Source organism: Catharus ustulatus, chromosome 1 (assembly GCF_009819885.2).
Source record: "Catharus ustulatus isolate bCatUst1 chromosome 1, bCatUst1.pri.v2, whole genome shotgun sequence".
In the NCBI taxonomy this organism is placed as follows: domain Eukaryota; kingdom Metazoa; phylum Chordata; class Aves; order Passeriformes; family Turdidae; genus Catharus; species Catharus ustulatus.
In genome coordinates, this window is record NC_046221.1 from 57,492,658 (window position 1) to 57,520,518 (window position 27,861).

Below are 27,861 nucleotides of genomic sequence, written 5' to 3' on the forward strand. Positions count from 1 at the left end.
ATAAATTAATTTAATATTTTTCTGCTTCCCAATAGTAACTAAATTTTAAAAGTCAGTTGTTTGTTTTTAACTTCAAAAGAAATTTGGCATGATTTTTAACAGCATCTGAACATTTTCTACTGATTAATCTATTAGTGTGATTTTGCACCCAAGGATATAAAGATATCTGAGATCAGATCTCTCAGATCTTACAACCTGAACCTACCATTGCCAAGATGACTTCTGCAATAAAATTGTAAGGCTTGGCTTGCATATGGAATTAATTTGTCAACCTGTACCTTCAGGTGTGGGCCCACTGGTTTCTGCCTACATAGTCCTGCAAACTGCAAATTTATCTGCCATGAAAGAATACCACACCATTAAAGTGAAGGTAAAATCCCAAGTAATGGGGCTGACCACGGATGGGAAAAATCCCAAAACCTTAGTATATCAATAACTTCTGTGAATATTATCCCCATAATGGCAGGGTAATGTCCTAACACTGATTAGCTGAAGTTTAGTCAGTATTGTACATTTAAACAGATTTCAGACTTTATAAGTAAAGGTTTCTTCTTAAAAATGAACTAGAAACATATGGTCTCTTAAAAATCTGATCCTTTGAAAAAGTGATTCTTAAAAAAGAACAACATCTAAAAAATCCATTCTTATCCTTCCTTCACATTTGTCTTTGTGGTTTACTTTGTTGTAACACACAGGCTGAAACTGTGGAGAGAAACTGAATGATTGCTCATAACTTTTAGGAATAAATGCCTAATTGCAGAACTGCAGATACAAAACCAGATTTTACATAACTCTGTGACAGACTAATAGCTGATTTCCCAGTTGTGAGTCTTTCCATGTGGCTCCTAATAAACCCACTGTGTTGGCATTAGGTGAAGTTACCACGATGCTCTAAAATGAAGCACACAACTTTTTTTTATTAAGTTCCTCTCCTTCTCCTCTCGTCAGAAACAGGGATGGTGGCCTGTTTTCCCAGCATAACCAAAGGAATATTACAAATTATAGCCAAATGGATGGTTCAACAGCTGCCTTTGTTTCTGCTTTGAAGGGTAAGTAAAATCAAAGACCAACTACACTGGTTTGTTTCTACTGTCAGCTAGGGTTGACATAAAGCAAATGGTGACATTTAATCTGAAAAAATGTCTTTAACTATATAAAGGAAATATTAAGCATTTTTAACAGCATCATCAAAATAAACATCTCTTCAATTTGATCAATGCTGCAACTTTAAATATTGAATGTTAATTATTCAGTTTTTAACAACAGAAGAACAAAATGAAAACAGAAAAACGGGGAAAGTGAAAGAAGCAACAGAAAAAATGTTCAGCAAAATGAGACAAACCACCATATACACATAGACACATAAGGGTGTTGGTGGATGAGAATCTGGCAACATGTTCTTGCAGCCCTGAAGGCCAGCTGCATCCTGAGCTGTACCAGAAGATTTTGGGGGGAAGAGTTTTTCTCCCTTTCTCTGCCTTCATCAAGCCCACATGGATTGCTGCCTCCAGCTCTGCAGTCACCAGCGCAAGGGACCTCTCAGATCCAGAGGAGGCCAAAAAAATGATATGAGGGCTGGGGCATCTCTCCTATGAGGGCAGGCTGGAACAGTTGGGGCTGTTCAGTCTGGAGAAGAGAATGTTATGGGGACAATTTACAGCAGCCTCCCAGTATATAAAGGCACCCTAAAAACTGGGAGGGATTGTTTTACAAGGGCAAGTAGGACAAGGAATCCATGATAGGACAAGAGGCTATGGCTTCAAACTAGGGAGGGGATGTTTAGATAAAATGTTAGGAAAACATTTTTTTTACGACAAGGGTGGTGAGAACAAGTCGCCCAGGGAACCTGTGGATGCCCCATCCCAGGAAGTGTTAAAGGCCAGTCTGGATGGGGCTCTGAGAAACCTGGTCTAGTGAGAGCTGTCTATGCCCATGGCAGGGGGCTGGAATGAGATGATCTTTAAGGTCTCCTCCAAGTCAAATCATTCTATAATTTTGTACGGTTTTGCAAACTTTATTCAGAAGCTGCTCCTGTTGAGACATCTGTTGCATGGTCACTTTATTAGCAGGAGTTACTTAAGGAGACAATCTGTGGAGAAAATGACCAAGGAAAAGATATACTAATATGAATCTGCATAGGATTTTTAGCCTCTATGCATCTGCCCCTTTCTTAATCACAGACATGTGTATGTATATATACAGTATCTATATAAATTATGGACACATAGACACAGATATTTAAAAAAATACCTATCACTTATTATCTACCAATATCAATGAACCCACTATACTGCATATATGCAATCTACTGACAATCTACACACTGAAAAACTGGAATAATGAATACAAGGAACATAATTTGCAGACTTCTTTTGAAAGTAATGTTATTCCATCTCATTCCTTGGACTAATGACAATATACTTCTTGAACCTCATATAGGATGAAACTAAGGTTGCCTGCGTCTTTTAAATTAGAAGTGGTATTAATTCATGCAAAGATTGCAAATTTCCTTTGCTGCATTGTATTTCCTAATGACAACTCAAAAAGATGGCACAACAAAATGCTTCTTTGAGAAAAAGGCATCAAATAGTGACACTGGAAACAGGTACCTATGAAACTGTAGTCCTGGGTCACCATTTTATGTAAGGAATTGTAATTTTCAAGGTTAAGTGTTGTTCATACATCATTCAACATATTGGATAGGTTATTGTTTGTAAGCATCATAATGGGACATTGAGTCCAACATTCTGCTTGTTTTCACAATTTTTTTTTTTAGAAAATAATGTTTGTATATTAACATGAAACTATACAGGAATTTATTTGTCATCACTGTAGGCATTATGTGGTGAAATTTTTCTTAAGCAAATACGATCACTTTCTGGTAGTAGGAGCACGTGTACTGTCATAAAAAATAATGTCTTTTTTATCAAACATTCTGAATAACACAACATTTTCTCTAATCTAATCTGAATACAGTAATTTCACGATTATAAGCTGCACTGAGTATAAGCCGCATCTCCGTGTGCCAGCAACTTTTTGTTCTTTGTCCATATATAAGGCACACCTGATTATAAGCCGCACATTACAATACAGAGTGTGATAAAAGGGATCTATTCTATCACCATCTGTTGAGGGTGGGGGCAGTGATCCTTATCTCAACAGCAGATATTCTGCTAATGGGCCATCCACTGAAACCAGGTGGGGCATTGTTCTTTATCTTTTCACAACCCATCCTTCCTCCAGCGAGTCATTTTCTGCTAATGGCCCATTGAGCCCCACTGTGTGACTGATAAAATTATTTCATCCCATTGGAAGTTGCTCCAGCCAGGGGGAAGAGCCCAACATTTCTTACCAAGATAAAAGGAGAGATTTTGGGACACTAAGGGAGCCCCTTTCTCCACTGGACTCCAGAGGAAAACCGGATTTCTCCACATCACCACTGGACCTCTGGAGGGAAACTGCACCTTCTGCAGGGGCACTGCTTCAACTGAATCACATCTGTCTCTGCAAGAGGACTGCAGCCACCATTTAATGGGACTGCTACCAACACCATGCCTGACAGGGTGTCAGATTGTACTCTGACTTTGTCAGGGTTTGGAGTTTGTTTCTTTGTAGTACTCTATTTCTATTCTAATTTCCCTAGAAAAGAACTGTTACTCCTAATTCCCATATCTTTGCCTGAAAGTCCCTTGATTTCAAAATTATAAGAATTTGGAGGGAGGGGGTTTACAACTTCTCCATTTCAAAGAGAAGTTCCTGCATTTCTCAGCAGACACCTGTCCTCCAAACTAAAAACAGCAACTTTTTGTTCTTTGTCCATATATAAGCTGCACCTGATTATAAGCCACACTTTGGGTTTGGACCAAAATTTTAGTCAAAATGGTGCGGCTTATAATCGTGAAATTACTGTATATACAATTATCAAATTAAAGACTAAGAATTACATTGAGTGTCTGCTGAATTGTCTCTTTTAAGCAATCTGCTTATCGGATTTAACTTTCTTTTAAAAACAAGAATTAAATCAGGCATCAGGACCCCTAGAGGTCATAGTTCTCTAACTTGAGCAAAGAAGCTGTTGATTTTAATTAGATTTGCAAGTCCCAAGCATTTCTGAAAATCAGCTGGTGAGATTCTTATGAAAATACTTATTATTTAAAATTATTTGATGGATGTCTAGTACAAAATATTTTAGCAATATTTCTGCTTGTTATGACAACGGATCCTTGATATGTTATGACAGGACAGTCAATACAATCATATTTTTTATGAAAAAACAGCCAGAATTTCTAATAATATTTGATGATCACTTAATGAAATCACAACTAACTGTTTTTAGCATTTTACTGTTTGTCTCCCAAGCCACAAATAGCTTTCCAGATTGCTGTGCAGATCCTTGTAGGATGTATACAAGCAAACAGAGTTCTATATGTGTGTTTTGGCAAATCCTCTTGATAACCAAAAGTAATAGTATTCATTTACTCAGGAATTAAATACATAGCAGCTGGGCCAGAAGTATGAATTTCTAGAACTAATTACAATGAAAATATTTTCATAAATACTCATACAACCCTAATTTCTTTCCAAGCAGGCTGCAATTTTCATGGTCGCCTACAGAAGTATTACTGTTGTTTGGCTTCTCTGAAGAGTTCAATATCAACTAAGTATCAAACATCTCACAGACAAGAAATCCCTGCTTTGAAATAAAATTTCTCAACCTTTTCAAGCTTTGTATCTGGTATGCAGCTGCTAATCCAAACATCAATTTGTATCTTTAGATTACAAATTGGATTTAAATTCCTTTAGAACAAGGATTGTCTGGACTTCCTGCTACTTCTTTCTCAGACCACAAAGTGTGGACTTGTTTCCAGGCACATCAGCATCTAAATACACTGGACACACAGCACAAGAAACTGTAGGCATCCCTACACTTTGTAACGTGCCACGCTGAGCCATTCATGGATAGCTTGGGAAACAAATTCCCATTTCTCAGCAAGCCTAACTTAACTAGGCCCAGCACAATGTGTGCCAATGTGATTTGGTTGCTTCCATGCTATGGTGACATTATCAGCTTGCTTGGAACTACCTTTGCTACTTGACCTGCATTGCACTGGGCAAGTTTACTACAGAGATGCTATCAAGAGGAGAGGAATGAGGGTGAGAATGAGGCAGGGTTTACTAATTGCTCCACGATCCTGTGGGTTTTAAATAAGAGCTGCTATCGAGACATAGCCTTGATATAGCACAGATGTGAACAAGATAACATCCTCCACTGCCAAACAGTTCTCATTGAAATACTGTGGGTTTAATTTTTCAAATTGTAATCTTACTATTTTTTAAAGGGATGTGGCACACTACTGGCAATGCTTGTGTCTAGATGAGCAGGTTATTTCTGGTATGGTGCTTTTATTTCTTTCCCTTGCTTGTTGCTTTCAACTTGTTTTGCATTTTGACAATTAAGGAGATGGTGCTGACTTCAGCAGGTGGTCCCCACTGTCACTTTTTATCTTGGGATGCCATTCCTGAAGAGATATTCCACCAGAAGTATTATGGTCTTGCAAAATGCATGCCAAATTTGGCTACCTCAATGACTTTTAGATTGCTTTTTAATTTTCATTGATGAAATTTTCTGAGGAAACAAAATTAAATTTGGGGAAAATGACTTCGAGAGCTTAATGATGTTTCATTCTGTCCTTGACTTGTCTGTTTAAAATACCAATGGATATTTTCTTAGGTACTCCATGAGAAACTGGACTGAAATCACTAACCATCAAATAATCTTCAGATGTAATCTTTAGGACCAGAGTTCTTTAATTAGATTACAGGTCAAAGAATTTCTAGGTCATCAATATATTCTTGAATAATCCTCTCACATCTTCAGACTATCAAATTACCTACACTATATAAAATATTTATCAGAGATCACCAGATTTCTCGGTCTGTAATTCTTAAAAGTGAAATTAATTGCACATGCTTATTCATTCAATCATTTCAGATTTAGCCAAAATTCATTGCAAGAAGGTTAATGTATATTGTAATCAAACAGCAGCGATACTCAACATTGTTGTTAGACAATCACATTTCTCCAAATGCTGTTACGAATCTTGAGCTTGCTGAACAGATGCCATGACTGTGGATGATATGGTAGTTGTCTCTCAATCCATAATTCTAACATAGCACCCATACAAGATGACATTGGTCTAAACACAAAGTCATGTCCTACTTAGGTGAAATCTCTAGAACTTTAGATCATCTAGACTTTGGCTAAATAAGACTGTTGATCTTATTAATTAAGAATTGTAACTTTTATTGTGATAATGTGTGAAAGCTCAGGACAGGCTGAGATAAGTAACTGTGAAGTAGTACACAAATGTACTGCTGAAACACTTTCCAGTTTTGCAGGACATGCATTTCTTCAACAAGTGGCTTTCTGACTACTGAGAACAAGACACAATGCTTATCACAGCATAACTATGATGGAACAAACCATCCTGGATTATTGCTCTACTATAGTGAGTATCACTGTTGAAATCAATATTCCAGCCTATAAATTGGAATTTTGCTGTAATGCACCACAATTTTGTGGGAGTTGAAGACAAGGAGAAAAAATTTATTTCACTGAAAGAAGGTGGGAAGACTTAGATAGATCGCATATAAATTCTTGACTGGAAAATAGTTATGACTCCAAGTTTCTAGATCTGAATGTCTAGGAATAGAAATCATTCCTGAAATCAAATATAACTTCCTGCATTCATCACAGAATTGATTTCTCTTTTAAGGACAAATGAAAACTTGCCAATGTAATATAAGCCAGGCCCTAGTCCTTTTTATCTTGCAAAATTTGTTCTGGCCCATTGTTCAGCACACTGCTCTGCCAATCAGCTCACCTTTGAAAAGTTTGTTTAATTCCAGGCTTCCATTCAATCACCTGCAATATGTTCATACCTCCCCTCCAGTATTCCTGTAAGTCTTTAGTAATTTTTCTAAGGCTATCTAAGAATCACAAAGAAAGGATATCCAAAAAAGAAGGGTATTTTTATGGTGAAGATGAAAATACACTCCTCTGTTTTTTTTTTTTAATATTATCAGTGGGAACATGTGTTTCACTGCTTGAAAGCAGTCACTACATTATCACATATTAACAAATGCTTCATCAATGTATTTCACCTGACCTGAAAGAAGGAAGGGAAGGAAAGATGCTCTGCTCACATCTTGCAGCTTGGCTTAAATTTGTCCACATTGAGCACCACTCCATAGGAATTACAGTTGTAAATTCTATAATATAGTTACGTAGCATCTTCTATGAATGACTGATTTTAACATCTCTCTCAGAACAAAACATTCTGATGTAATGGTATTTAATTCAGGAGGATAGCTGCCTGTTGGTCTGGAGATGAATATCCAGCATTCAGTCATACTTCCTTTTCCACTGGCCATTTGACCCCTTCTCAGGGCTTTTATCTTGGTAAGAAATGTTGGGCTCTTCCCCATGGTTGGAGCAACTTCCAATGAGATGAAGTAATTTTATCAGTCCCACAGTGGGACTCAATGGGCCATTAGCAGAAAATGACTCGCTGGAGGAAGGATGGGTTGTGAAAAGATAAAGAACAATGCCCTGCCTGGTTTCAATGGATGGCCCATTAGTAGAATATCTGCTGTTGAGATAAGGATCACTGCCCCCACCCTCAACAGATGGTGATAGAATAGATACCTTTTATCACACTCTGTATTGTAACCCAAGACAGTTGCTGACACCCGGAAGTGCAGCTTATAATCAGGTGTGGCTTATATATGAACAAAGAATGAAAAGAAGATATAGCAAGAGACTGTGTTTATGAACCTGTGAGGAGAACATGCAGCTTAATTACCAGTTTAATTCAGGCCTGGTCCATAGGTCTGCTTAAGGAAGAGTAAAATGATTTTCTTATTAAAAGTAGTAGTGGCCCTGAGGTAATTCCATCTTTAGCACCTACATTGCTACTGTGTGGGAGCAACATGTTCCTGATACAGAGAGGCAAATTGAAATTTATTTATGTACTTTGATATGAATTCAAGCTACTTTATATTTCCCTTCTGCTGCCAGCAGAGCCCATATCCCCGAGGCCTGTTCTCTGGAAGGTAGATCACAGACAATTTTCTATTCTCGCATGTTGTCTCTGTAGCAGTCCTAAAAGGATTTCCTTTTCACCTGTGATCTACAGGGCACCAAAGGTGAGGAGCTCCTGTATTTTTTTGACTGCAGAGAAAGGGAAGGGTTAGGACAGAAAATCAGTTGTTTCCAGAATCCCTTCTCCATCAGTGTAGTTGTCATGCGTCTTAAACTTATATTTTCAGTAATTTTGTGCAGGCCATTGGTTTTTTGGATATGTTAGAGTAAGACCTTAGCACAGTGTTCCAGAGTGATTATGCATTCCATTCATGATTATGGAGATACCATAGACAATAAATAACAACAGTCCTATTTGTCATCAAAGAATTAAATTGTTATAGTACATAATAATCTCACATTTCCTTAGTTAAGATGACTAAAGACTGTGATGCACTCTATCAAGACTTTCAAGTGGGATGTTACTGCTGCACTTTCTGATAATTTTTACTGGATTACAGGTTCCTGAAAGAACAAAGTGGGTGCTACTTTTACTTCATCAGTACTGAAATGCCAAAAGCTGGAGGAAAAAAAATTACAGTATTGTAGGTGATCACAGATTCTCAAATTTATAAGTCAAGAAATTGTGCTCCTTTCTGAGACAGAACTGAATATATTAACTGCCTTTGAAACAATATGAATATTTTTGGGTCCTATCCAACTCAGCATATTTGGGTTGGTGTGTCTACTAGCTTACCTTCTTCCTTCATTTCCCTCTCTCTGCCATCACCTCACAAAAAAACCAAACCAAACCAAATCACAACAACAACAAAACAACCAAAAAACAAAAAACCCACCCCACACCAAAAAAGCCAAACCTAAACAAACAAATCCCATCCCTCCCACAAATGAAACAAAGAAATCCCAAACCCAAAATCCATTTCTCAGATTAAAAAGAAAGATTGTCCAGGCTAAATGTGCACAAGATTTGTAAACCAGGCTGCTTCATTCAGAAATGAAAATGTAAAGATGTGTTAACAACAAATAAACTCAAAAAAGGAATTAGCATCAAAAAAAATAAAAATAAAAGAAATCAAAGAAAATAGAAAAAAATAAAGTTATCAAATATGCATTTGTTTATCACAGTCAAGTTTTATGATTCAAACCTTATTCATATATGTTTTATGAAGAGAATATCCATTGCGGTGGCAAAATTAAATGTATTTTGAAACTTGTATGTGACATTTATCTATCTGCTCTATCAGAAAAAAGTTGTCATATTCATTCAGACATATATTACTTTTTCAATTTCCTGTCAGTAATGTTTTTTTAATGTTCTTTAGGGGGAGACCACAGCATTTCTCATTCTCACAACAAAAATCATAATGCTTTAGAATTATGTTGATGAGTTTATACCTAAAAAATTTGCACCACCTTTTTTTTCTTTTTTTTTAAGAGATGAACAGTTTATTCTTATCCATTATAACCATGGTTTTTGGGTTGTTGGGGTTTTTGTTTGATTGTTTGCTTTCATTTTTTTTAAAGATACAGTCAGGTAGAGAGTAGTCTAGTCTTTTTTTTTTCTTCTTTTAAAGAAGTTCATCATGCAAAACACAAACTTATGGTGCATAACTTTATGATGATTCAGGTTCTACTGTGAGCCACAAGAGATAACAAAGAAAAAAAAGAACACAAGTATTGAAACTCCTTATCACATATCTTCCCTTCCAAGGGGATGATTTTGATAGAAAGTTCATATAAACCCAGGCTTTGAATAAACAGTGCTGAGCAGCAGGCAAGGCCTAAAGGTCATAGATAGAGAAGAAACAGAAACCAATTAAGGGAGTTAATTGACACAATGCTGTCTTGCAAAACAGTGTCTGGAGAGGTAGAAACTTCTTTCTCTGAGTAGCTATTAAAGTGACACTGTAGAAAAAACCTTATATCCCATAGTCTCCACAGGAGAGATGTTGCAGCACAGTGGGTCAACCCCTGGGTAGAAAGGACATTTGTTTCTTCTGGGGTTTCTTTGTGATGAGGTAATGACCCCATCCACAATATAGAATAAGGAACACTTTTTGATGCTTAACAAATCAGGAGAATTCCATGAACATTCGAATTGCATTTCTAAACAAATGCAGAACATTTGAAATCAAATTAAAAGATATGCCTCCACTTCTGAGCATACATAAAATCGAATAGTAAAAACAAATATTTGGTAAAACTGGCAATAATTTTGATGGTGTAGTTTACATTACCTTTTAGGACAGAAATTCTTACATGATAAGACTCTTTCACGACATTTGTGGTATACAATGGTTGGAGCTGTGGAAATACATTTATGTTGGTCTGTGATGTGAAGATTTAGTGCATGCCTTTTCTATTCTAACCAAAACAGTGGGATAAAGAGCCAGAGAAATGTAAAAAGCAATCTGCCAAAAGGAGAGACATCTTCCCTCCTTCTACAGATTCAAAGAGATTTTTTTTAAGCCAGGAGAACCTCAGAGATGTAAAGTCTTCATTTATGCACAACTGATTTTTAAATAACATCATCCTGAAGATGGAATACTTGATCTTACTTGAAAGAAAAGACACTCAACAGAAAGATCCTCCCCTTCACATTTCAAACCATCACTTAGTTGAAGTATCAGTAAAGTTAAGTACACTTTAAATAATTCAGATAGATACCATTACCTTGGTCTCTATTTATTTGGGAAACACAAAGCAGCAGGCAATCAAAACAGGAAAACAATTTTCACAAAAAAACCTGAAGAATTCCTCTAGAGTCATTCAAAAAATAAGACAGGTCAGCCAGTACTAAGTTCTGCATGTCCAACCTCAGCTGCTTCCAGGATCTGAGTTAAAACTACTGTGACAGCAATGGTGAACTTGAGGATAACATTATCAAAATGACTCAAGTATCATTAAAAATAACTACTGTGTGATACTGTAAGAAGGAATTGATGCAATGTTAGACACCTAGCAACAGAAATCCAGTTGTAGACTGCCATTCATTACTTTCTCTATTCAATGTAGAGAGTGAAAAATCCCTGCAAGTTAATTCATCGAAGATTAAAATGCCTGCCTTAGATTGGTCCTATTTTTATTTTTTTTGAGAGTGTCTATTTGTTGCAGTGATGACAGAAAACACTAAACAACTAGCTTAGATTGGATGTAGCCTAAGTTGCCTTTCATGTAGTTAAAATTAGGGAAAAGGAATTCAAGAGTTTAAAGACACCTAAAACTCTGCTGAGCAGTCAGCTCTAAAACTGACCTACAGTCTATAGGCCATTTGGAAAACAAGCTGCCTTTTTACTGACCATCTGAATCTCAGGTGTGCATAAAAGGAGGGTAAAATATGTTTTTAAAAATCCCTAAAATGAAAATAAAATCATAAAGCCTTTTTCCAGAAATGATACTCAACTTTTTCTTTATTTTCTCTTTCATGATTTATTATTAAAATGACAAGGCTTTCAGAAGACGTCACTGGTTGAAAAGATGTTCAACACATGCGCAAAATGAAATCTGTTTGACCATCCTTGTCTATTACAAATATAAACATAGAGATAGAGATGATTCACTTAAATTCCTTCAACTTGACTGGTAATATCTTGACACATTTCACTGGGGAGGGTATAACTTACACAGCTCTTAAAAAGTAAGTTTAAAAAAAGACACAGTGATGACTGTGGACTGAAGATTTATTAGAAAGATTCCCTAATCATCTCTTGGAAGTAAAATTTCCATTCTGTGCAAACTCAGTGAGAAATTGCTTTCTTGACATGGTACTCATTTATCTCCCCTCACTCCGTGTTCTTTGAGGTCTCCTTTTGCATCATTTGTTGGGTAGTATGAGGCCAATTTAAACATTCTTACATTTGCACTCTTGCCAGAGAGCACAGTGATTTAGTGAATCAGGGATGCATCATTCATGTTTGTTCCCTCTTTTCACTGCATATGATTTTAAGGAGAAATAAAAGCCAAGAGGGAGCCAAGGGTACAACTTGCTGCATTAAGTGCTCCTTAGGAGGGGCCCTTTCCATTGAAGGATCAGGCTATGAGAATTTGAGTTTGACTTAGTAATATTTAATATATAAATTTTTATTTGTATTCAGAAAAGAAGTCTTTTTTTGTAGCATATTTACTTGTGATATTTTGTTTTCAACATACAGGATGTAATACATTGCTGGTTAAGGACTTCCATGTAAGCAAAGCTCTAAGTGTCCATCATTGTATATACAGAAGCATGAACTTATCTGAACAGAGAAATGCTTCTGTATACTACTAACAGTATTTTTAGGTCAGTAGTCCAATATTAAGATTTTAAATAACTAGCCTGAGAAGCTGGCAAAAAAAGCTTGTCAAGATTTTGTGTTGTATTAATTTCCAGGACCCGCCCTTATACTCTTACAAGAACATAGTTTATGATTGCAATTTCAGATCATATTCAATTAACTCTTAGACTTCACAGATGAGAATCAGGGCTTCCTATGCCTTTCTGTATCTGGTGAACTGAGAATCAGTTAGTTTTGTTCTCTTTGGACCTTTGTGAAAAAAAATTTAAATTCAAAATCTTACTTTTTCTAAAAGTCATTAAATATTTAATCTCAGTCTCTGGGCAGATTTTTGTCTTGGCTTTTGTGGCAAAAATTCTTAGATGTGGTAGAGAAGAATGTGGTGCTTTTTGCTAATGTCAATGACATGCTAATCTTATTTATCTAACCTATGTGGGCATTGGTTCTGAAGCTTCCTGCATTAGCTAAAGGAGTATGTTTCAACAATGAACAAAACAACAGTTGTTTTCAAATTCATGTGTGTGCTTGACATCAGAGATAGGTGACTGTCTCCTACAGGTGTCTGTGCCTGAACAATAGGCAGCTGGAACATCTTGGTGCATCAGGGAAATGAGACACATTCTCCTGGGTAGAAATAAACTAGTCACGAGGGCAACATATAGATTTAAACATACAGAGTGGTGCACTGTAGTTGCTAATAATAATTTTTAGAGACTGTAAAAACGAAGCCCATACATCAGAATCTGTTCAATTAAAATTGAGAGATCCATAGTGCAGATCCCAGAAGATGTGATTTAAATATCTAAAAATGTAAGCCACCTCCCAGCATTTTGGAGGGGTCTGTGGAGATGATGTTCATCAACATGATAGACGTCAGGAAACACATAGACCATACCATCCTGTGGGTGTATGTTGGGAAATATTTTCTCTGAAATTCTACTAACAAACCTCAATTTTATTGAATTTCTAATTACTTCCCTCTGATCTCTTATGCAGAGCTATCAATAGCACCAGTCTACATAGTACCTCCTAGTAGTGAAAGGGTAGTGTTAACATCCAATATCTTTCAACTCTCACTTTATAGTCATTCAAGAGTACTTACATTTTTTGTGGGAAATTGAACCTCTAGAAAACTACAGACCTAGTTTTATTCCTCATATATTAATGTGTGGATTAAATTATTAGAATGCAGACAATTATGGCCTGTGTATGATCATGATTACACATATCTAAAATTACATTTGAGAGATCTGAGCTAAAACAGAGCAGCACATCATCTTCCATGCCAAGATGAGAAGGCTTAGTTTATTTTCATATGTCACCAGAATAAAGAATCAAATGATCCCAAAGACAGAAGCATGACTCGAGAGGCAATTAAAATGTTTATAATCTCAATTTCTTATGGGTACCTGTATCACTTCTGAGGAGATGAGTACAAATATCCAGGTAAGCATACATTCACCTGAGTATGTGTATACACCCACGCATACATGTGTTCACATAAGTGGGAAGCAATTCAGTTGAAAAGAATGTCAATATCTACTCTATTTGAAATGTTTTAGGATTTTGTCAGAATATGGTAACAAGACACAGAGGGAAGAACAGTTTCTGTATTGGTCATGGGATGCCTAAAGAAGTATTGTGCCATGTCCGAAATGGCACTAAAGACCTGTGTTTAACTAAATGAATCCCAGATACACAGTAAGGCAAAAAACTATTGTCAGAAAAAGAAAATGACAGAGACAGGGGAAGCAGAAGAGAAACTAGAGAGTTGGATACCTTGGGGTGTCTGAGGATGTGTTACTGATATTGGCACCAGACACCTTTTCATCCATACTCTTGTTTCCACATGGGTTTATGCTTCCACTTATGGAAGAAACCAGAAGAGCAAAACCAGAACAAACAAGAACAAATTAAGGCTAATAATAAGAACTGAGATGGAAAGAAGAAGGAAATTTTAGCATGGCAAGTGGTGCTGATTTCCCCTTCAAGTTAGTACACTGATGAGTCTGATACAATGTTTTTTCTTTGAGTCTGTCTATTTGTGCTATCAAATAAGACGTAGCTAAATGAACACCCTCAAAGAAGGGAGTGGATTAGGCCTCTGGAGATGATGACTAACAAGTTTAAATTAAACTTCTTTTCAGCTGGGCTGCAGTGACCTATTTATATATTTTCCTTCTTGCTAGCTAGCTAGCTTTTTTAAACATTACAAGGTGTACCTGGCCTCTCTCATCTCTCTCTAAACTGTCTCCCTGATGTCCTGATCACTCTCTGATCTATCTCTCTATCTGCTGGGTGAATGCTAATATGACATATCCAACCTCTAAAACAAACCATTTATTTTGAAACTTGGCTATGTCAGAGCATTTGATGCGTCAAACATGAAAATGAATGTATATTTGGATATTGGGTACATCATGTCTTGATATTAAATTATCCCCTGAAAAGAGGATGGATTTTTAAACTGGCAGGATATATGTATTGCTTCCTTGAATTTCTAACATGAAGCTAGACATGAGGGGAGTCTAGCAAAGGTTCTCTACGAAGCAGAAACAGAGTTGCTCAAGGGCTATGAGTGTTTTCTTTATATTAATAAATCCTTCTTTGCGCTTAAGGAAAGAGATTCTGTGATTCTCTTCCATTATTATGTGACAATAATACATTAGTCTTCTATGAGAGATATTTATCCTACAGATAATATTTAATTAATGGGTAAAGAAGGAAGTTTAAGTGAAAAAGGTACTTTAAAAATCATATATATTTAATAATTTGGCAAAGATATTTCAAAGTCCTTTTTTTTTTTTCCTTTTGATATCTGGGCCATTTGCATACATACACACTGAAGCCTACCACTGTCAGCATCTGAAAAAAAATGACAAACTGAGATATACTTTTGGAAAAATAAAACGACTGTCCATGCATGGTTAGGTGATTTTTTTCTTTTCTGCTTGAACTTTCCCTGTCACTGTTCACAGACCAACACATAGAAGAAGGCATGACACAATTATTTGCAATAATCTAGATGCAAATCAGAAGATAGAGAATACTTCCTCTTACCTGAAAATTCCAGTTCATTGTGCTGTTTGGAAGTTTGTGGATCTGCATGCAGAAATTATGGGTCTGCATCTGGTTGGTTATTATTACGCGTGCTGCATAAATATTTTTTAGTGGTTGGCTTACTATCAAATGAGTCAATCAAGTATTTCTGCAATATTCTCCTCATTATGTGAATACTGCTTGGGGAACACATATTTCTTCATTTTCAAATTCTTCAGAAGATATTGGTAAAATATCTAGACTTCTCACCCTTTCAGATTTCAAACAAATACTGATTACACAGAAAACATGGGAGCACCAAATCTTTCCTCACCAGTATCTCTGAGACATACACATACAAATGTGTATGACAACGGCCTTCATTTATGCATGAAAACATGTAACTTTTAAGATATTCTAAACCTCACCAAAACAGCAGAAGTGCTCCATCAGTGAATCAAGGACCAAAAATATTTAGCATTTTGCATTAAATTGCACTTTCTTTTCCCCTTCGCCCAAACAAGCACTTTTGGTTTAGTTTATTCTGCTAATCAATTGTGTAGATTGCAAAATTCTGATACAAAGATAAAGCATATACTATATATAGGATAAATTAGATAAAATCTAAATAAGACTAAGTACCATATTAAACAAAGATCTATGATCTAAGTTTTTTCAGAAATGATTAGGCACATTTATATAACTCAAATTCTCAGATTTTGTCCACTATTGCCTCTGCTTTCCTACAGTCCCTCCGCAATCCACCCTGCAGAGCATTCCATCATAAGAAGAAGCCCAAAATTAAGAATAGTCTTAGATTCCACTCTGGTGCAAGTCTCATACAGGGGGATTTCTATCATCTCTGTTCAGACAGTTATTTGGCCTCAAGTTTTTCTCAGCTTTGTCAACTCCTGAAGTGTTGCAATACTCCTGAGCACTTCCACTGTTTGGGAAACATCAGTAACATAAAAAGCCCTTTTCTTGGTACCACCTACATGCGTCAACTCTGTCCACAACTTTGCTTATGTCATCTTAAAGAGTTTTCAGTATACTTAGGAAAACTTCTGTCTTTGCCTTCAAGCTCTTCTGTGGTCTGCTTCCCAGGAATCTAAATGGCTAGCTAAAGCTCATGGAGGAAATCTATAATTACCAAATTCAGTCTTCCAGGATAACAAGAGTCAGACTTCTCTGTGCATAGCAAAGTTTGTTCTAAGGGGAAGGCCAAGGACTTGGAATGTATTCCAACAGGAATTGAGGAACATTCCTGTGTTTATTATCTTCGCCTTCACCACATTCTGCTGAAAAAGATAACAAAGTTTTTGTATTAGGCTTGTCTGCCTTTCTCTGATGCAAATATAAGCAATATGCATCTCTAAGAAATTGCTTCATAAAGATTTTAAAACCCAAACAAAACCAAAACTTTAGGAGTCAAAAAAAAAAATCCTAACAAAGACAGACAAAGCAAAATGCCCTTATCAAACATGAAACATGCAATGCACTATTCTGCAAGTTTCTGCTGAGAGGAAGACCAATTTGTGACTATCACTAGTCATGTTTCTTAATGCTTTACTGGAAGGTGATAAGATATGATGATAAGGAGAGTAGTGTAAGAACCTCTGTAGAGCAGAAAGATTTCATTGACTGTGATGTATGTCACTGGTGATAACAACAAAAATTTTTCATGCTTATAACCACCTCATGATGCTAAGATGAACAGATTATAGGGATGGTAGGTTCTCCTTTTTTTATTGGTTAGCTTTCATGAAAATGGTATTAAGGTTGAACTAGTTGTAAGTTTGGTTTTCTTCTCCATGCAAAAGTAATTAAGAAAGCAATGACAAAAGGACAGTTATGTCCAGTACTTCTGACTTGAAATAATTAATGTAGAATAGTAACATTTTCAAAAGTGCCTAAATGCTTGAGGCTTTTAAGGGTCTCTTCAAAGCATATTTACTCCACTTAATACAGTGTGTTAGCAAGACCCAGAGCTAATAACTAATGAACTAGCTCCTGTGTCACCTTGTTGAGAAGCAGAATTAATTAGTCCAGCCATAACAGCATACTAGCGAGAGTTTTGGCTTCTTCAATCTGTGCTAGTACAGCACTGAGACATGCACATATAAATGAACTGTCTGGCAATTTGCTTGCAATGCTCTGTTACAGTGCATAGACGTGCCTTCAAGCACTCAGACTCGTAACTCTGACTGAAGGAAACTCAGGCTTTTACAGGTATGAAAGTTGCTTTTGAAAATAAGACTTGGGCACCTCTGAAAAGATCTATGTCCAAGACACAGCACCTTAGGCAGAAACCCAGGCAAGAGGCTACAATCTGAAGTGTGAAATTTAGTACCAAAAGTAAGATTTGTTGCAAGTTAGATAAAAGAAATTTCAGTGGCTCTTCTGGATAGATGTGGATCATTTTCAAGCCTGATAGAAGTTTCATTACACAATTATCCTTTCAATTTTTCAGTGATCACTGCCGAAAATAGAGAAAAAAGGTTAGTCAGATCTTGGTTTAAGTTAGACTCACTCTGCCTTAGTCCATTTCTACTTCATGAAACTATTAATTTGCACGACCGGAGAACTTGGTCCATGCATTTTTACCTTTATGCCACTGTGGATACAACCAATATTAGAGAAATAGTACAGCAAAATAAAGACACAGTCAGCAAAAATATGTTAAAAGAATTATTTGTCTTTTGATTCAAATTCACATGGGAGGTAATTAAACAAACACCGTCCTCATGTATGGTTGTGGGGAGGGAAACCAATGGGAAAAAAAATCTTCCCTTACAACTGACCTTTTCACTTTTCACTTTTTTCCTGCAAATGGATAAACCACATGTATTGAGCACAGTGAAACTTTGAGGGGGAAAACAGAAAGTCAGACTCTACCCAGCAGAAATATTATGAAAGTCTGCCAAAAGAGATTCTCCGGGTAGAGGGTTTTCCAAGGAATGTTCTTAAACACTAATATTATTAGACTTACAATCCCTCCCTCTACCATCTCCCTCAAAATGTGTCTCTTTTAATTCCTCAGGCTTCTAATGAAATATCCTTATTGTATGCCATTCTGATACCACCAACTCAGATTTCTGTCGGTCTTAGCCCTAGGAAGATATTGTTAGTAGTCACTACTTAAACAATAATGGTTAAGAATTTTGTGAAAGTTTGGATGTTGTGAGGGCTAAAATGTAGGTGGATACTATGTATTAAAGCTTCATAGCTGAAAGAGATATAGAAGTGATAACAAGGAGGAGAAAAGAAGGTTAAGAGATAAGGCAAATGGACATTGAACATCTGAAGTGCAGTATGAATTGCACATATTCAGGAGGACTCTAAGATTCTTACACATTACAGGACTTTAAGCCTCCTAGAATTTCTTGAAGAATTATAAAAAAACAACAACAACAATAACAAAAAAAACCGTAACAAACAATCAACATTCTCCTTTTAAGTATATGAGGAGTCACAAATTGCTGTCCCAGTGGTAGCCACAATTTTCTTAGCTAGTGTTGAAAAGAAAACTAGGCTACATGGTAGTCTGTACACATTTCTTGGAGATGACTGCTAATTCCACAGTACTAGCTCTGAACTTTAAACTGTGGATATTGAGAAGTTCTTACATTTATGGTTCTAGAGAACTGAAAGTCTTTCAAGCAACTTTGTGTATACATACTCATTTGCTCATCACAGTTTACCAGAAAGAAAAGGGAGGAAAAATTGTGGAGTTGAACAAAACCAAAAGAAAAAAACCCACAAAACCCCCTCAATCCCGCCCCCCCAAACCAACAAACCCCCCCCCAACAACAAGAAAAAACCCCCACCCAATGAATAAGTCCCTTTGGTTTTATCTATGCACAAAATTATACTATTGTCACTTAATACATACTACAGGGATTTAACAGAAATTGTTTTAATACCTGTAGAGGTATACATTTCAGTTTTGGAATATCTTATTTCTATTTAGCTGAAACAAAACTGAAACAAAAAGTTAATAACTAACTAAATACCAAACTAAAAAATTCAGGCTTTCCACTATTTTCTTTCCCACCAGTTTAACTTAACTACATTAGAATGTGCCTTAGATTTTTAAAGAATATTTTCTTTTGGAATGAAGATTTCCACACCATTTTATAATTACCCCATCCCCCAGAAGAAGGTAAGAAGGTAATGTCCTTGTCTATGGAGTAAAGAGGTCCTAGTACTGTGGCCTATTGCATATTTTCCAGGTTGTGGCTTTGGCCACTTAAGCTAAGTCAAGACAGCTGCTCTGCTTAGAATCATAAACTTAGTTTGCAAATAACTGTTCTCAACTTTAGAAAAAAAGTAGTTGCATAAAACAGTGAAAATAACAGTACCTACATGAAGGCATATAATAGTTGGGAAGGCAGAAATTTCCTTCACCATAAAAGATACTTTAGCACTTTCCAAGCCAGTCCACAATGAGGACAATGTTATTTTTTAAAATCCTATCCCTGTTGTTATTGCACATGACATATTACATTGTACTGTACAGTGTGTGGTGATGAGAAATTCCCTGCTAATTTAATTGTGATCCTTCAATGAATTTGAAAGGGAGCACTTTATTTCCATTTCTTTAATTTACTAGTTCTTTAGCTGATGATTTTATTAACTCTTGTATTTGAGAACTGATGCTTAACAAAAAAAGGGGAAGAAAAAAAAGGCCCTTGGCAGTATTGTGAAGGCCTGGAACTGAATAATGCACTTTAATAATGAGGAATAGAGCTATGGCTTTTGCTGATGGCTGTGACCGGCTCTGTGACCTGATTATGTCGCAGAGTGTCAGCAGCTGAGACACTACAAAAGGGAGCGCATCCCATCAAATCTATCTCCATTGTAATCACTGGCACTGCTGAGAGGCTTGTTAGGAGCAGGGAATCCATCAGGCCTCATTAGCACCGTTTACCATCAAGAAGCTCAAAGAGCAAATGTGTACCCTCTCATCAGAATAATGAGAACCAAAGTACTCCTATTATCTAATTGGATCAACAATGCCTCTCTCTCTGTTTAGTTTCCTGAGCTACTTGTGGACTACAACACTCAAAAAATAGTCGGTTTTTTGTTTTTTGGGTTTTTTTGTTTTGGTTTTTTTTTTTTTTTTTTTTTTTTTGTTAAGTGCCAGGGTGGACCTGTGCTCAAGATTTTTCTTATATGGAAGGTTTTCATATCTAAAGAGCAGTGCATGGGCACAATGAAGCCTGAGTTCCTTCAGGGCCATTCTTAGATTTATACTGAAACAATCCCAATTATTCACTGTTCAATTAAAGTGTGGACAATACGATTACACCATAGATACTTAGATTTTCCTTTTAATCTTCCAAGAAACAGACTATTGTCCTCTTTATCCATAAGTCAGTCCATCGTGCCAACTCTTATCATGCTACTCTTTTATGGTAAAATTGTATTTTGCAACTCTTTAATTTAGTGGCATTTTTCTCCTGTTAGACAACTTCCATCTTTCCAAAAGAGAAATTATACTTACTCAATGCCCACAGTTAAAATGTATTTTATCCTGCTGAAGTCAAGAGACATTTGTGAATGCAACTGATGATAATTAAGAAACCATATTCATCAACCTTGTTTTCATATTTCTGTGACTAATTTCCTTACGAAGATTATGACAGCAGCCAAAGCACACATTTCACATACTTAATAAACATAGTAAAAAATTCCTGATTTTTTTCTTTCATTTGCAAAACCAGCATAAAAAAGAGAGATATTGGGTTATTAAACCTCTGAAGAATCCAAGGGCAGCAATGGCACTAGGGTCCTACTGTAAGGGCAGGCTGAAGCTGAAGAGGTAGACAGTCTCTCTTTGAAATCTAATGACAGGGTACAATCTGGCAAACCTGCTGCCCTGGCCTTTAAATTTAAGATATGAAAGCCCGGTGTTGCAAACATTTTCTGGAAAGTGCTGAGGGCAAACAGAATGTAAGCAGTGTTACATGGGCCAATAGCTCTTCATAATATGCCTCTGAAAATTAAAATCTGATTTAGAGTCCTCTACCTGTTCTATATCAAATTAATCAAGTGATCTAGTCATATTGTTTCGATAGATTAGATCTCTTGGTTTGGTCTTGGGAAGTTCTGGTATTACAGTTCATATTGCCATCCAAAGCAAAAGAAGAAAAATAAATAAACATGCCATAACTGTGAATTCAATAATTAAGTAAAATAACAAATATGTAATACAAATTATTGTTAATATATATGGTTTTGTTACTGTAATTGTAAGAACTCCTGGACTATTGGGAATTAAGGCCATGCCATATGTCATTTAAAGGATCATTTCCCTTAAATTTGCCATAGGATCTTGGATTTGACCTAAAGCTTAATGTCTCCAGGGATTACTGATCACCATATATTTAGCTAGACAGATGGACATTTACAAGCCTTGAATTTCTGTAACAGAAACAGCGTGTAATTACAAAGATTGCACATACCAACATTCTAGTGACTCTCGCAGCTTTATATTTTCAAGAGTGAGTTTTGGGTATCACGCTTGTGATTCCTTGAAAGGGGAAATTTTCAAAGGGGAGATTCTTACCATATGGTGCAAATCTGGCTCTTTAGTGACTCCGAGTAGATTATTCAGAAATGGACTATTTCAAATTACTATTTGTTTATGCTCCTAATTTTGAAGAAACATCTTGTAGTTCTTGGTTAGGTACTATAATTCTATTAATTTGAAGGGAAAGTAATTTAATTTCTGGAATGCAGATAAATTATAGTCCTGTTTTAGGGCAGCCTGAGAAGTGGTCTCTAAGTAGTGAGTTTTTGCTGAATATTATAAAATTGTGTGTTATATTACACACTTACTATCAATATTTATCTATATTGTGGCAAGGTCTGCAGTACTGATTATAAACCAAGGAACATTTGCAAAAATAAGTAATAAAAAGTCAACCCTTATTTAAAAGACCTAGGTGGATAGCTAGATGCTGTAATTTTAGTCAAACAATTGGGAAGAGTCTTCCTTTTCTTTCTCTTTATCTTGAACCTGTGGAATTATTGGACTTTGCATTACGCCTGGAATAAACAAGACTCAGCCTGAGTGAAACTTTCATTCAGTGATATCTTCTTAGTAGTATTTTTTTAAGGATACAATGAATAGTCACACATAGATTATGTTTTCTGTGGAGAACACGTAAAGGAAAAGCTATAAAAAATTAGTCGACTTTCATAACTTCACCTCTTATGATGAACATCTTTGGTGTCAAGTGCCTCATATCTGAGTGGTGGCTGTGAACCATTTCTGGAGCACAGAGGAGATAGAAATAGGCAGGTTTCTAGGTTGGAGTTGATCTGACTATGAGTTATAGGTATTATAACCAACTTTTCTCCCAAACCAATACCCCATCCCTCCAGAAATCTTAATAGGCTTTTGAGAGCCTCCATTTAAAGCTGGCTGCATAAAATGATCCTTTGATGAAAAGGGATTGAAACAAGGGTTAAAGTAGACATTGAAAGGTTATTGTAGAGGGCACATTGTTCATACAATCCTCCTTTAATATGTGTGGTGTGCACCTGCGATAAGATGATTCATTAGATAAGGCCTCACTTTGACAAGCTCCATCGTTCAACCCTCGGGGTAGTGATGGAACAATTCTGCACCCACCCAGTAAATATAACAAGGTCAGCATTTTTTTTTCCTGGGACTTGGATGGTGATAGTGAAGCTCAGGAAGCATCTTTGTTTATCTGTCCTGTTAAAAAAAATAACAAAAACAACAGGGGGGTCCTATAAAGTGTTGACTTTTATTTTTTAATGGGCCAAAATAAAAAAGCTCAGTCTTGTTCCAATTAATTAGAAAATTACCAGGAGAAAAGCTTCTCTTCTGTTTTTTTATCCTCAGTAGTAAATGGTAAGGGTAGAAACTAAACTTTAGATTCACATATAAGCCAAGCTGCATCATTTCAATAAACATTTTTCAGGGCCTAACATCCAAATAAACACTGTGGGTATCACTGTGTGGCCAATTTGTAGAATTCAGAATAATGACATTAAAATTACTCAGTTACCAGTTATATTGACAGATTTGTTGCAGAGAAACAAGCCATTGTGCTCATTTTAGTCTAATAAATGCAATTAAGAATGAAACTGGTCACAATCTGAAAGCCACTTAAATAGGCTGTATCAAAGGAATTATTCATATATATATATGGATTCAGATGTGTATTTGTCCAGAGCATACTAAGACTTAAACTGAAACAGTTTGAATAAACAAACAGCTCCAAAATGTAGGTAATGCACAATCTCTCTCTTAGACACATTAACTCTTCAACAATGTTGAAATTCCTATTTGGAAAATTTTCTTTGAACAAAAATAATCTTCTAAATTTGCATTTACAGGCTGACATATTAATTGCAAATTCCTCAACATAGTTAATAAACAAATGAGTAAGTCACCCATATAAATCTGTCCCCGATACTTCATTACAATTTATTTTCCTTTACTAGAAATATTTAATGCCTTATAAGAAATTATATAATACAGAAATGCCACAAAAACGGAAAAAAGTGAAGCCCAGTACCACTTCAGTAAAGGTGTCTGTTATTAGGTATATTTAAGTGGAAGAAGACAGATGGTATGCCTGTTAAGAATCACAGAGTTGCTGGACTTTTAAAATACCATGGTATTGCACTACTGTGATATTTTTAAAGGGCTGAAACAAAATAAAATAAACCCTTAGCCTTTTGTAGCTTGAAAATGCTCTTTAAGAGTGCCTAACTTCCCCCTGTTTCTCAGACTTTCCATTTCTTACCTCGTCTGGCAAATCAATATTTATTTATCTTCAACATGTGCACTTTTAAATTGCTGTCATACAAGCGGAACTCATTTTTATCCCAAGATCAGCCTGCCATCAGAATTCACTGTTTGCTCCATCTTCTACTCACCTGTCCTTGTGCATTAGTGACGAGCTGGCCTGTGACCCCCTGAAGACTGGAGAGGGCATTTCCAAAGGCTTGAGAGTTTGCTATTGAGCCCATGGCTGCTGCTGCAGCTGCTGCTGCTGCTTGACTTGCTAGTGGATTATTAACCAGCTGAAAAAAAAGAAATGAAATATCATTATAAAACCCATGATAAACATATAATGCTAACTGTATAATATGAAAGGGAAGGCACAGAAACATTTCTGTTGTTTTAATGTTTTCAATTCAGTTAATTGTGCATTTAAAAAATGTCTGGTCCAAGAGCTCAAGTTTAAAAGGGTCTTACTTCTGGGGATTTGAAAATAAATAGTTTTAAAAAAGGAAGAGGAAATTCCATGTTGATGTTGAAGAATAAAATTCCCTTTTTAACCCTATATTCTCTCTCATTGTTTTTTTAATTGAGCTATGCTTGATGTGTTTCTTTAAGTTCAATTGCTAATGCCACAGGTGTAGCAGCCTAGTACTGCTGTAAAGAGCTATCAGTGAAGGACTAGCAGTTGATTTGACGGGGAGTGGAAGGTTTACTTGGGAATACTCAGAACAGAAACTATTATACTGATGACCCTGAACCCAAGCAAAAGCTGCAAATCCTTTTAATTTTTATCATTAAATAATTGGTCTCAATACCTAGATAAATCACAATAGAAGACTCAACCTTGTAAATGAGGTCAGTAGATATCAACTAAAAATTCAAAATTCATTTGCAAAATACAGGACCAAGCAACCTGCTGCTTCTCAAACGTAAATGATTAGTTCCAGGACCCATAAATTTTCTGGAAATAATTTTTATTGCCTGCTTTAGCCAATTCTACCTGAATGCTCCATAGAAAGCATAGAGCATGGTCTACCTTAGGACTAGGGGAATCCCACAGAGGAACACTCCTATCAACTCCTGTGCTTATCAAGCATACGAAATGTGTGTTCATCTGTCAGAATCAAAAATTGTCTTGGACATGGCTTTTCCACTAGATTATTGTAAAATTTCTATTTTTTTATCATTTTCTGAGACAGGACAGACTTTAACCAAGCACACAGGGATGACAGTAAAAAAAACCAACACTGGGAATCATCATCAATTAGACAGCTGTCTTGAGAGCAATCAAACTGAGTTCAAGAGGCTGAAAATACATTTTAAAGTGGCTTTGCCTCATAAGAATCATTGCATTATAGCAGAACTTGTAAAATACACATTAGCAGGGTAGAGCAGAAGTCTGAGGGACAAAACAGTCGAGGGACATTTTTTCTTAGACTGAGATGAAAATGCTAGAGCTAACTCAGAAAAGCTTTGTGTTTGAGCTGAAATTAGTAGGAGTTCTAAGTCCTTAGATGATGAGTAAATATTAATCTTTTAGAAATGGAGAGTTGCAAGCAGCAGTAAGGGATATACTTCACAGACAGGTTCTGATTCAAAATAAGTTATAAAAAATTAATCAGTGATTAGTAGCTGTTTTAAGCATGTTACAGATATGAGTAGTGTGTATGTTATAGACGTTTAGAAGCCCATCAATAGAAGATGTCAGATATGGTTTTAATCTATGCTTATAAGAAACCTACTTGTCTGTTGGACATTGCAAAACCTACAATTGATTGGTCATACATTAAAACATCTATTAATCATTCATTAGCCTCTCATGAAGTATTTATAAATGCAACCTCGATATAAAGTGTTGCTTAAAGGGGTGCCTTGAGCACAACCAATCCCTCTAGAAATTGTAAAGTAAATAACTAAATAAAGATTAGTAGCAATGCCAGACAGAAAAGATGACATTGTTTGGAGGAAGTATTTTGATTTGGAAAAAATTGCTACATGAATTTCTAAAAGCTGTTTATAGCACCCCATGGCAAGAAAATCAAGTAGGAATAAAACACAAAAGGGAAAAACAGCAATGCATGCTTGATTAGCAGTCCTGACGAGCTGAGCTGTGAAGAAAACTGAGACCAGTACAGTGACCAGAGTGAACTTCAGTCCCTGAATGCAGACTGCAAGAAATTCCACTGACTGCACAAAGGTGTGGGTGCAAAGTCGTGATGCACTCTTCAGTGATTTGGGTGGCGATGCCTGAGCATGGAAGTGTAATTCCAGAGAACAGTGTAAGTAAACTGCTTGGTTTTCTGCTCAAAACGTGACATTTCTTTATTCTCCAAACCAGAAGTTGGCAAACCCTTCTTTTTTTTCACAGCACTTCGTTGGCAGTATTGGGACTTAAAATTCTCTCACAGCTGTAAATACTTGGAGAAGAAAGGGGCAGCAGCAAGAAAGTATGACTTTTAGAAAAGGCCTTCTACAATCTTATTAGCAGCACACAAATTACTGACCCTACAGCATCTGACTGCAAGTATAAATTATAATCTTTGAACAGTTACCCAACATCAGCTAATAAACTACACTAGCTGCTATATTCAGGGCTTCAGAGGCGTGTAAGAACAGCTCCTTGGGAAGCATAAATAAGCTTGTGAATCTGGAAACTACAAGGGGTTAAAACTTTCTAAAAATCAAACTATCACCTTCTAGAATCTCTTTTCCATTTTTCTTGTACCAGTTTCAAAAAATATACATTTTCAAATACAACAATAAAATTTAATTACAACAAACCCTGAAGACACTCAGGATTGCTTTTAGTTGCATCACATAGATAAGCTACTTATTAAAAATGATGGCAGAGGCTGTGATATGCATAGGTACCCTGCATAGTGCTATGTTCCAGGAAAAAATACAGGGAACGGGCCAAATCTCAGGGTAAGAGACTTCAAAGTGCATATGAAACCACCCCTATCTATTCATAAGTCTGATTAAAAAGGAGAGGATGCATTTTTTTTGAGTGCGCTGGGGAGCTGTTGACTGCAAGTTACGCTCTATTCAGTTGACCCCTTTTATATTGTGTGCAAACTGGAGATGAAAAAATACATCTCATTTCATTATGTCTGGACACCACGATAACACATTGAATCTTCCTTTTATTTAAAAAATAAGATCTCTAACTTGAGAGGTTTATGCAATTTCTCAGTGAAGGATGGATCCCAAAGAATACATGTTGGAATTATTGGAAATATATTGTGAAAAATCCCACAAAGGGCTCTTTGCATTTTGTTTCTGTATTTAAATAATGATTTAATTTGGAAAGCGAAGATATTTGGTACCCAAATCTCTAACTCAAAACACCAGCCATAACCACAGGTAACAGTAATCTTTGTTTAAAGTGACAGGCCGGCCCTCTCAATGATGCCTCTGCTAATGACATAATTATATGAGGTAACAAATTTTATGAGGAAGAATCATCAATAACTGTGTAGGTTTAGTACATTTTTCTGAATTCCCAAAGCTGAACTTTTAAAGGTAAAGCATATGAAAATTGTCTACATTAAGTCAGTAAAAGCAGAAGACCTTCCAGAGCAGCAAACAGAATTCACACAAATAAAATTATCCTGAGAAATTCTGGTGGATGAAAGAGGCACTACTTACAAGATCCTAAAACTGTACCATGCAAA

At 36.1% G+C, this 27,861-nt stretch overlaps 1 protein-coding gene across 8 annotated transcripts in view; it reads right to left on the reverse strand.

Moving 5' to 3' along the window:
• The window catches only part of POU6F2 (POU class 6 homeobox 2), a 335,879-nt gene that overhangs the window by 35,726 nt on the left and 272,292 nt on the right, over positions 1-27,861 (reverse strand). For all 8 annotated transcript variants that reach the window (XM_033078340.1, XM_033078314.1, XM_033078299.1 and 5 more), the window contains exon 6: positions 24,340-24,486. In XM_033078340.1, the coding sequence (XP_032934231.1) occupies positions 24,340-24,486 (147 nt within the window). The remainder of the gene's footprint in view (positions 1-24,339; positions 24,487-27,861) is intronic.